The 11,396-nt window shown below is 36.1% G+C and overlaps 1 protein-coding gene across 2 annotated transcripts; it reads left to right on the top strand.

The window, feature by feature from the left end:
* Positions 1–932: 932 nt before the first annotated feature.
* phf6 (PHD finger protein 6) lies at positions 933–11,119 on the top strand. 2 transcript variants are annotated; one of them, XR_003438965.2, is made up of 11 exons: positions 933–1,123; positions 3,109–3,289; positions 3,882–3,983; positions 5,057–5,190; positions 5,270–5,316; positions 5,508–5,671; positions 5,852–5,995; positions 6,419–6,523; positions 7,173–7,306; positions 9,880–10,082; positions 10,174–10,206. XR_003438965.2 is itself a non-coding variant. In XM_027135989.2 (11 exons), exons 2-10 carry the CDS (start codon positions 3,158–3,160, stop codon positions 10,304–10,306), a joined length of 1,095 nt encoding a protein of 364 aa, XP_026991790.1. In that variant the 5' UTR covers positions 935–1,123; positions 3,109–3,157; the 3' UTR covers positions 10,428–11,119. The 2 variants fall into 2 exon arrangements, 1 of the variants encoding a protein (XP_026991790.1); XM_027135989.2 differs by lacking the exon at positions 9,880–10,082 and adding an exon at positions 10,428–11,119 and having other exon boundaries at positions 935–1,123; positions 10,174–10,306.
* The last annotated feature ends 277 nt before the right edge of the window (positions 11,120–11,396 follow it).

Genomic DNA, 11,396 nt, shown 5'->3' with positions numbered 1-11,396 from the left:
AAAATTATGTTCCATCCAATAGATATTTTGTATAAACAGATACGGTTTAGTTACCAAGCAAGCAACACTTTTCCATTGCCCTAAACCCAATTGTTAGAGAGGTAGATAGCAATCAATTTTATGATTTGGGAACTCACAAACCATAAACAGTAAAACACACACAAGTTTTTCATACCATGTACCATGCAATTTTTGTTCCCCCAAAGCATTGTGAAGTAGCACGCTGAGTTGAGCTACTGTTACCTGGAGAGCATTCTTTAGTTTGCTACCAATAAATAGTTTGAAATCTTGGATGTTTGGAATATATATATAACATAGACTCCTCAAAACTTTAGGCAATTTATTAATTAATTAATTTTTGCACATACACTTAAAGGGTGCCCCTAGAGCTGACTGTAAAACATCATTTTAAGAAATCAAATCAAATTGATTTTCTGGAATTCAACTTTATATATCTGTACATGTCTCTACCCACCGGTTTGCTTTGTTTTAAAGGGAAATTGCATCAAACTTAGTGCTTAGTGAGTAAGTTCTGCTTCTTATCATCACATTTGAATGTTCCTTTTGGACATTTAGGATTAACAAGCTTCACATCAACTTTTAAAATGATAACGACATGGAAAGGCAATTTCCCTAAAGGAGAAATGGTTATTAAAATAATATTGGCACACAGCCTGTGAAGGGCTGTGAGAAATGCAATAAAACGTTTGATAATGAAAACAAACTTTTTTTTTTTTTTTTGTACGTTTGTTTTTTTTCCACACTGTTAACCTTTATTTGCTTGGATATTTGCATTAAACACAATCCAATCAAACGTCCTATTCATTCAGTAAAGTGTTTCCTAGAGTATTTTGTTTGCTATCTAGACTCGGGGTGGTAAAGGGAACATAAATAGGGAGCATGAGGGTGTAATGAGACGGGGCCAGCTGAAGGGGGCGTGGCGTCACATCCGTGGTGAACAAACGTGCTTTTTTTGCAGTAGCCAATGCAACGTAACTTGAAAGCTCCGCAATGGCTAGAAACGAACTGCAGCCGTTCAGTGCTCAGTAGACGGAAGAGGTTCAAGCCTCCAACCTTCTGTTTCTCGGCTCTAATAGCGTAACGTGATTATAGAAGGCCGGTGGTAAGGACTTATTATATGATGTTTATCAGAGACGAGGTGTGTGTTTGATGGAGTGAGGAACTGTAATGTTTCTAGTCTCTGTGTTTGGTTTGATGTAACGCCTTATGGCGGAGTGGGACACGGGACGAGGCTAAAATACGACCAAACACTAATACACGTGAAGATATTCTCCTTCTGATTCATATTATTTACAAAACGAAGTTGACAGGAACGAATCGAATCCCGATTCGACTCATGAAACTCGGGCCTTAACGCGATGTACGTGTTTGTGTCGAATCTGTAGTTATGTTTTTACCGCACGTTCAGTAAAACATCAGCATCGGTGTCAAAACACTGTGTAAAATACAATGACTTTAAATTGTCTTGTTTCTGAACCGTCATGTCAGTTTTTAGGGTTTAAGGCCTAGGTGGGGATTTTTTTTTATTTTTCACACCTTTTAAAGGACACGAAGTAAAACGGGTCTGATGTGTTTCTGCTCCACTTTTCATTCAGACTCTGAGATCTTGTTCTGGGTTGTTTATTTACTACACGGTACTTGTGCACGTTGTGTGGTGTTTTTACGTCTCTTGCTGCTCTGTGTTTCTGAGCTTTATCGTGGCAGGAGGCCTGCTAACGCTGAAGCCAAGCGGAAAAAACGATTTGAACAAAAAAATAGTTGTGTTTTTGTTGTTGCTGTTGTTTTTTAGATGAACCAGAACCTAGAGTTTTTACATTAGTGTAAGAAAAGTGTGTGAGCTCCTCAGGCTTGTGTCTCGTCCCTGCGACACTAGTTTTGTAGCTCAGCTTTGTCCTGGCTTTGAGTTTCTAAGTGAGCTAACAAGCTGCGCCACTGTTCACTATTCACTCCATAGTTCTTGTAAAAATATTAAACGCGATGTTAATCCGGTTTAATTTAAAGGTGTTCTAAGGATCTATCTGGACGTTATGGTTGTTCGAGTTCAGCGTCTTTAGCTTCGGTTTCACTTTCGCGCGTTTTTTTTTTTCTGAGGCGATTTTCATAATTTCAGCTTTTCACTATTTAACCTGAATGTTGACTTTTTGTGACCAAACACGTTTGATATGAGTTAAATATTCATATTTCTATCTATTTATTTCCCCACACGGGGCCCACAGATGGATGTCGTGTTTAGTCACACAGGCCTTTTATACATGTCTGTCGTCAGGACTGATGTATTTATCCATATTAAAGTTTGAGTAATCTCATAACCATGACTATCACACTGTTAGCATATTTGCTCGCCTGTAAATGCACAAAACTAAGGTTTTAGGAAGGTTTATACCTTTGTTTGTAAATAGGTTATGACACAAATACTGAATAACTGACTTAACATTAACAGCAGACACCTTTTACATATATATATATATATATATATATATATATATCACACACCTGATCAGGGGCCCAACAGTGGCAGCTTGGTGCATCTGGGATTCGAACTCACAACCATCCGATTGATTGATAGCCCAACACTTTAACCACTAGCCTACCATATGCCAGTTGGTTTTCTTTGACATTATTAATACAATTACTTTATTAAACACTCACTTTAAACAAACAAGTTAAAGATGTGTTTTCTAAGATGTATGTAAGGAGTTGATGTCATATTTTTAATTTCTTAAATCTGCGGTAAACTTATTTTTATCCCATTTTTTTCCTATGATCTACACTTTGTTTCAGGACTTAATCCATGGTATGTTTGACACATTCGTTTACAGTGAAAATGTATTTTAGCGGTTTTGATTACTAGTTATATCCTCTGGCATATTTGTTTACAGCATTATGTCTTTCAATCAACATGATATCTCACAGTTTTACTTAGGGAGTAAATTAATTAGCATAAATGAAGTTAAATACAAAATAAAAAACTATTTGTGCACCCTGAATCTTACAATCAAAAGATGATTTGAATTGAATCACTTTTGTAAATAATATGGTATAATAACTATCCTATTCCTTTTTCTGTACACATCTGTTTACTGACAGCATCTTTGCTAATTTTGAGGACTCAACCGAAGAGTGGAAGTCACTAGCTATGTCAGGGCAAAGGAAAGGAGCTTCATTGCGCCTGCGAAAATGTGCCTTCTGTAGAACAACCCGAGAGAAAGAGTGTGGTCAGCTCCTTGTATCAGACAACCAGAAGGTGGCAGCTCACCACAAATGTATGGTGAGTGGACAATCTGCAAAAAAGACCTCTTGCAAAAGCTTGTTCATGTCAATTTGGTTACTGAAATTGAATTAACAAATATCTGACAGTGGTTTGATCCAGACTTATTTTTAAGAAATTGCCATTTGTATTTGGAGGTGACGTCAGTCACAGCTGACGACCAAGAAGGAAAATGTACTGAACGCTCAATGTGTTTCTGATTTTCTTGATGAGCATCGGCATAATCGTCTGTTTAGCACGTTTTCCTCCTTGGACTGCGAGTGAATTCAAATTCAATACAAATGCAAAGGGATCTGCGTTTCCATTTGAATTTTGTCAGTCTCCATACGTGATGCAGGGGGAGTAAAATATTGACACGAAATTTACATTTGAATTACGTTACAGTTCATACATTCAGTTTGCAGCTAGTTCTCAAAATAGTTTGTGAAAATACTTCAGTGGGTTTCAATGCATGGTTGAAATGATTTAACCTTTTTTTTTTTGTTTTTTGTGGGGGTTTTTTGTGTTTTTTTAACACAGTGTCACCTTTCTAAGTTGCTTACATTTTTTAGTGATTTTTCATATGAAAAAAAATTCTGCTCTTATTTTGCAGCTTTTTTCATCTGCTCTAGTAACATCTCACTCAGACAGTGAAAACATTGGGGGATTTTCTGTTGAAGATGTAAAAAAAGAAATCAAAAGAGGAAACAAATTGGTAAGTGACAACCGTCTTAATAAACCTACATCAGACCTAGTGGGGTTCAGGATTTCATGTTGCCACTATTAGACGACATTTATTAATTTGTTTAACAAATATAACATACATAATCAACCTAGGGAAAGATGTGTGCAGTGCAGAAGAAAGTGATCAAAAGCAGAACCATCCAGATATAGAAATATATTGAAATTATGCCACTGGGCAAGCAGAGTTTTGATACAAATGTCTTTACATTTTTGTCGTTTTTTAGGAGTTGTGTGCAAATAAAAACGACAGTTCAAGACTGTGGTTGTTGCAATGAATTATTTCCTTTCGACTAGATTTATTTCTAATTGTGAGAGAAATTTTTATTAAAGATCTTTATTTACTGGGTTATCTTTTCATTCAGGATGTAATGTGAGAGCTGATTTAAGTCTAGTGTAATAGAATGTATAGTGATGTTTAATAAAGTACTTTAACAGACTTTAATTTACATTTTTTCTGTAAGGTTTTGTTATGTGTAAAAGGTTTTGCCAAATTGAAAGGATTTGTGAATTTTCTTTTTGTTCTTGCACATTTATTGACTGATGCACTGGGAAAGACCTTTTTAATATAATGGAACAACATTTGTTCTTTTCAGTATGGTAAATTCAGTGCAATCACACCACTGGTAAAGAGCATACAGTGTAAATAACCAGCTATATTCTTTACCATTTGAGTAATTCAATCCAGCCTTTTAAAGTAGGATAAACCTAAATTGATATGTGGATGCTTTCCATTATCAATGTCCTTGTTTAAATAGAAACCAGCTATGGCACAATAGAGCTAAATAAGTTAAATTCTGTGTGCTTATTATGCATGTATGACATAGAGTCTGAGGTCCTTTGGCCTTTTTACCTAATGTGATAATTCTCGAACAGCACTGGATACAAACTAGTTCATTGCTTTATTTACTAGTTCATTTATTAGTGCTATGATTGCATTTAATTCTGCCACACTTCTAACCTTGTTTGGACAAAAAGGCAAAAAAAAAAAAGTTTGCAAACAAAAGAATGTAAATGTTCTTTTTGATGTTCTTGCTGTGTAACCAGATGTGTTCATCCTGCCACCGGCCAGGGGCTACCATAGGTTGCGATGTTAAGACATGCCGGAGGACATATCACTACTACTGTGCCCTGTGGGACAAAGCTCAGACCAAGGAGAACCCCTCACAAGGCATCTACCTGTAACGGGATTTTTTTTTTTTAACATAAATTTAACTTCCAAAAAACATAAGCTGATAGTCTTTTATTTGGGTTTTTCAGTGTTTACTGTCGTAAACATCGTGATGCGTCTCAAGATGCCAGTGATGGTAATAAACGCTTACTATTATAATTTGATTATTATAATATAACTATTACATTTAAGAAGCTTTCTATATTACAAACCTAACCTCCCGTTCTAATGCATATTTAGAAATGATTTGGCATGAAAGCATTAAATTCTCATAATTCATAATTTTTTTATGTGCTAAAAATATTCGACATGTGTACACTTTGACAGAGGATCCAGGAGTTGCAGCAAATGATTCTGATTCATCTCCACCCCGGAGCAGAGGCCGTGGCAGATTTGAAAAGAGCCGGATCAGAGGTGTACCTCGTGGCCAGTCAGAAGACGCACGTTCAACTTCTTCACAAGGCGTAGATGAAACAGAAAGCTCTTCAAATGTAGGGCCCTATATTTTCTTCCCCACTCATTCACTCTTATTTGAAGTTCTAACAGCTAAAGTAATATGTAACACGTATTTTTTGATGACTGTCTTGTCTTTACTCATAAGAAAATCTCCTGATTGTGTCAACCAATCATTTTGCAAAAACCATGCTAAAGTGTAGTGTTTGTGGTTGTAGAGGGACCGCTCCCCTTTGAGGGGCAGCCCTAGTGAGTCAGGCCTTCGCTGTGGTTTCTGCCATGCTGGTGATGAGGAGAATCAGACACGCGGTGTTCTCCATTGTGATAACGCAAAAAAGGTTGCTGCCCACTATAAGTGCATGGTGAGTTCCATGTCAGCATCATCATTTTGATCGTACTTTTATATCACTTTTCAATAAAACATATCATGATATAAATCATATTATATACTATTGGAAAGTAATAATTCATTATTGTAATATTTGATGATTTATTTAAAAAAAATTATAAATATAAAAAAAGACAAATATCTAAAAAAAACAAACACACATTTATAAATGATTGAAATTCAGAAAATACACTATTGAAAAGTTGCAAGATTTGATTTAAAAGGTTGCAAGATACTTTCACTTACCGATTGTCATGTTTTACCTACCTTGATCTTGCCCTAAAAATGACCATTGCTGCTGATTAAAAGAACACCAAATGAATAGTAATAAAGATTGTTAATAATTAATTTAAATAAATAATTTAGTCTGAGTGACTTTTTTTTATTTTTTTGGCAGCTTTTCTCTTCAGGGACTGTACAACTCACTACAACATCACGTGCAGAATTTGGTAACTTTGACATTAAAACAGTCATTCAGGAAATAAGGAGAGGGAAAAGAATGGTGAGCTCTTTTCATTTTCTGAGCTGTTAAGAATGTATAGCAGTCTATTAGTGTTACTGTCACTGAGTATTGGGTGAAATAAAAAATTTTATTTGCACTTCTGTAATCTCACTGCAGATCTGCCGTCCCATTAAGTCTAGCTTGCTAATATAGTAGACTGTTATTCCATCCTTTTTTTTTCTTTTCTTTTTTTTTCTCCTGTCTGTCACATATGCTAGCACTAGGGGTTGCACAGCCATCCATTTTTACTAGTAGAGCAATAATTCTAAAAGTAGTTGACTGGTCACCTTTTCCATGATGAAAATGATTGATTATTACACTGTTGTAGGCTATAGTTACAGTGCAGGAATGCTAATAAGCAGCAGCAAAGAACATGTCAAACCACGCATCAGAACCTTCCGAGGCTACAGTTTCCATTCAAATTTTTTCAGGTTATCATGTTTTTATGCGAGCTTCAATTATATAATGCTTATCTTTAAACGAAACAAATGAGGTTTGTTATTTCATATAACAGGCATTTTAATATTATTCGAAGGTTATTTCTATTTATAAATATTCTCATTCATACAGGCAGAGAACAGATTGTCTAAGTAATGTCACATTATGAGTGTTTAACTTTTGACCTTGCAAATGTGTTGAATTTGTTTAGAAATGCACCTTGTGTGGTCAACTTGGCGCTACCATTGGATGCGAGATAAAAGCATGTGTGAAAACCTACCACTACCACTGCGGCTTGCAAGACAAGGCCAAATACATAGAGAACATGGCCAGAGGCATTTACAAGTAAATATTTTTATTCTTACTCTTTGAACTGTGGAGAAGTAGAGTAAAGCTCGGCTGGATTAGACGGGTGGTTTCAGCACTGAATACCATAATAGTGTTTAGTGAAAGTGACGTGACATACGGCTAAGTATGGTGACCCATACTCAGATTTCGTTCTCTGCATTTGACCCATCCAAAGTGCACACACACACCGTGAACACACACCCGGAGCAGTGGGCAGCCATTTATGCTGCGGCGCCCAGGGAGCAGTCGGGGGGTTCGGTGCCTTGCTCAAGGGCACCTCAGTCGTGGCTGGCCCGAGACTCGAACCCACAACCTTAGGATTACGAGTCAGACTCTCTAACCGTTAGGCCACGACTTGCCCCACTATACTATAGATATAAAAGCTTACATCCCCCTGTTGAAATGGCAGGGTCTTTTTCTACCCTTAATGTGAATTATTCTGTATAAACAAAGACAAAAAAAACAATCAGCATTTATGATTGATGTGTTCAAAATGAACCAATCACATTCAGCCTCAAGTACAACAGTAATGATCATACAGCTGTCATCAATGAAAGTAGTCTGATGAAATATAAATAAAGATCAGCTGGTTTTGTAACCAACAAAGCATTGGCTTTACAAATAAATCAGTGAACGACCTAAACGACCTAGCCTGAATCTTGAACTAAAAATCTGTGTGGTTGTGTGTATAGGAGATGCCTTTACATTCTGATGGATCTAGAATATTTTTGTCCTAAAAGTAGAGTAATAAAATCCAAAAGTGCTTCAACAAATACATTTAAATACAAAGGTTATTTTTAGTTGTTGCTGTTTTTGCTGTTTTTTCCCATTTTTTATGTGAAGTATTTTCACATTAAAGACAATGATCTGACCTGATGTATCTTAGTTGCACAGTAACACTCTTGCACAGTAAATAGGAGGTGAAGAAAGCTTTAGTTTGAGGGTATTGCATCCAAATTGAGTGGTCTCTCCTTTTTAAAGGACCAGAAGTAATTGGACAAACTGTTCAAAGCCTTTCTGAAGTTGGAACCCATAGACTTTACCAGATGCTGAGTTTCTTGTCTAGTGATATACTCTAGCAGGCTGTTACTGTAGCTGTCTTCAGTTCCTTGGTTGTTCTTGGGGTGATTTGCCTTCAGCAGGTGAAATCAATGCTGAATTGGATTCAGGTCAGATGATTGACTTGGCCATTTTAGAACATGTTGCTTCTTTAAAACTCTGACTTGTTTTGGAAGTATGCGCATCATTGTACAGCTTCCTAACCGTGAAGGATGTTCTAATAAGGTTTGAAGCATTTGACAAACGCAACGGGATTGATTCTGAAGTCTTTATGGTTATAATAGCTGCTCTGAATCATCCAGTCACATCCTTAATGAATATAATGGAGCCAGTTCATTTTTATTTAGCCATACATTCCCACACCATAAGATTTGGTGGTATGCTTTAAAGCATAAATGGTTGTTGTTACCCTTTTCTTATCATTCTCTTACAGTTTGTTCAGGGATGGTTGTTTCACATAGAAGTTGTTTTTTTTTTTTCCCAAGAGTATACTGACGTTAAATGAATAATTTTAGCAAACTAGTAGGCTCTTCCTGTTTTTGTAGCTACCCAATAGATTACATCTTGTGGTTAAACCGCTATATACATTGCTAAAGGCTTCTCTTGATTATTAACTTTGACACAGATACACCTACCTTCTGGATGGAGATCTTTGCAAATTATTGTGAAGGAGATTTTCTTCACCAGGGAAAAAAACTGTTGTTTTCTGAGGTTCTACATTTTTGGGGCTTTTTTTGTTTGTTTGTTTGTTTGTTTGTTTTTGAACTCCTCAATGCTTGCTTTCTTTTTAAGAATGTACCAGACATTGAAACATTGGGTGTGGACTTTATATTAAGAGTTAATCCAATAGATTCCAAATGCAAATGTCATACATGAAACCTGCTTACTTTAAGTGAAGTAATGAGAAGAACACACATTTCCATGCAATAGCTGAGTAGCCAATTGTTCATTTACCTTTGGATCTAATAAAAGAAGGAGACCCTCAAATTAAAGCTGAAAGTCTACACTTTAAACTCAATTTCATTATTTACTTTCAACTAAAGTTACATGTCAATTAAAAAAAACATAGTCTTTCAATATCCAAATATGTATTGACCTAATTATTCATTTAATATGGGGTCCACCACGGTTTAATATGCTGTGACTTGTTTGTACAAACTCTGCTTATCTTGTCTTTACTCTTCAAATAACAGTTCAATAAAGCTGGGCTCACACTGCGATTCTGGCCACTATTTGGTCATCTGAGACAAATTTAGAAAATTCTAAAAGATTTTTAGAATCCTAGGGTAAAATCTGTACTCTTTGAACGCTGGTTTGACAGTCACTGACAGCAGATTAATGGCCATTGCGATCTTTTTTTTCCTCCGATGAAGTGTGGCATTGTCAGAAGACAACTTCAAACCACCTCAGGAAAGATATGAGTCAGAAAAACTGTTTTTATTAACCAAGGTTTGTCATAAACAGAATTAACGCTACACATTGTTTTCATTTGCTGCTACCTGCCATTTTAGCGAGAGAACGTGGGTCTGAACGTGTCACGGATTGATGACGTAAAACCTTGGACAAGTCGTTGTGTGCGTCCGATTTTGACGTGTCATGACTGTCGTACAGTCTGACATGATGACAACCGAGATCCTGATCATGGGGTGACATGGGGATCATGTTCGTACAGTCTGACAAGCAACAATCGCAAAGGATTATGAAAAATCGCAGTGTGAGCCCGGATTAAGTCAATAGTTACAATCAAATAATTAATGCATCCACTGACCTTGGTGATTAAATGACTTGCATATTTACAAAAATAGACTGTACTGTAAGAACCACAGTGGAAATGAGGAGCGGGATGAAGAGGATGAGGAGAGGGAGAGTCGCAGTAGAGAGAGGGCTGCCAATAACAGTGGGGGAAGCCCTCCGCCATCTCAACTAAATGGCAACTAGGTGAGGTTCTGGAAATTTAAGTTCTCTTTTCTGTTCATATGGAGATCTTGTATTTTGTGTGAGTGTTACTATTTTGGTGGCTCTTACAGAAATGCTAATTAATCAAATTTGTTTTTTGCAGATGGTGTGTTGGAGAAAGAAGAAAAATATTTTTTTATTGTGCTCAGTTACAACCTAGCGGCCAGTTCAAAATCTTGACCTTTTCAGTTTTTCTCAAATTGCCAGAAACCCCATATCCATCGATGATAGGCCATACATTTCTTTGCCATTTTATCTTAATATTTCAAGAATATCATGTTTGAGAGTGGCAAGTACAGATTAGAAGCCCACCCAGGAGACTGAAGATTTTTTATGACACAGAATAATCAAGTTACACTTATAAAGAGGTTATGTTTAAAGAAAAAAAATGGAAATTCCCTAATAACATTATAGTTATGAGACTAGTTTGACTCTGTGCCTGAAAAACATTTAAAATGTGAGACAATAAAAAAAAAAAAATATGAAGGTTTCATGACTGGACCAATGGGAATTCTCTTCCCCGGTTTCTTTTCTTATCATACTACTATTTGGACTGGACCTGTTCTTCTGAGACTGCCTACTGGTTATTTTTATTCTCTTCTAAATCATGAGCCTATCCCTCTAATTTCCTGTCAATTAACTGACATTATCTTTACCTCTTACTTCTCTTGTATCATGTATTATATTTTACTACTGTATTATAATCTTGAGTATTGTTGAATATCTGTGACTTTCTTTATAGTCTTGAGTCAGGATTAAAGATCATTGGCTAGCATGCACTTTTCTTTACAATGACTTTTGTAGTAGTCCTTCCTTCATGCATTTAGAAAAATTATCACTTTGCTGAAGATTCACCTAACTGTTTAAAATAATAGTAATTGATGTGTATCCACATCGCATTAGAAGACTCACTGGCAGCAAAGGACATGTATTACTGATGCTATATTATTAATCGGACTATTAGCAGATTGGAGCTCTATATTGTTCTAATTGTAGTCGTATAAACAGTGCTGCATAATATAAATTAATCCATGAGATGTTATGGTGGGTTTAGTTACATTTAAATGGGTTG

The sequence above is a fragment of the Tachysurus fulvidraco genome, chromosome 17 (genome assembly GCF_022655615.1).
Source record: "Tachysurus fulvidraco isolate hzauxx_2018 chromosome 17, HZAU_PFXX_2.0, whole genome shotgun sequence".
NCBI lineage: Eukaryota > Metazoa > Chordata > Actinopteri > Siluriformes > Bagridae > Tachysurus > Tachysurus fulvidraco.
The sequence above is the reverse complement of the archived record's forward strand: the minus strand, read 5'-3'. Positions and strand labels throughout refer to the sequence as shown.

What these genes read in the sequence shown, in the direction of transcription:
- phf6 (XM_027135989.2), top strand. Translation starts at nt 3,158, where the DNA reads ATGTCAGGGCAAAGGAAAGGAGCTTCATTGCGCCTGCGAAAATGTGCC. An exon ending in CTGCCCACTATAAGTGCATG is followed by an intron (nt 5,996 to 6,418) that starts GTGAGTTCCATG and finishes TTTTTTTGGCAG; the next exon opens with CTTTTCTCTTCAGGGACTGT. An exon ending in TAAGGAGAGGGAAAAGAATG is followed by an intron (nt 6,524 to 7,172) that starts GTGAGCTCTTTT and finishes GAATTTGTTTAG; the next exon opens with AAATGCACCTTGTGTGGTCA.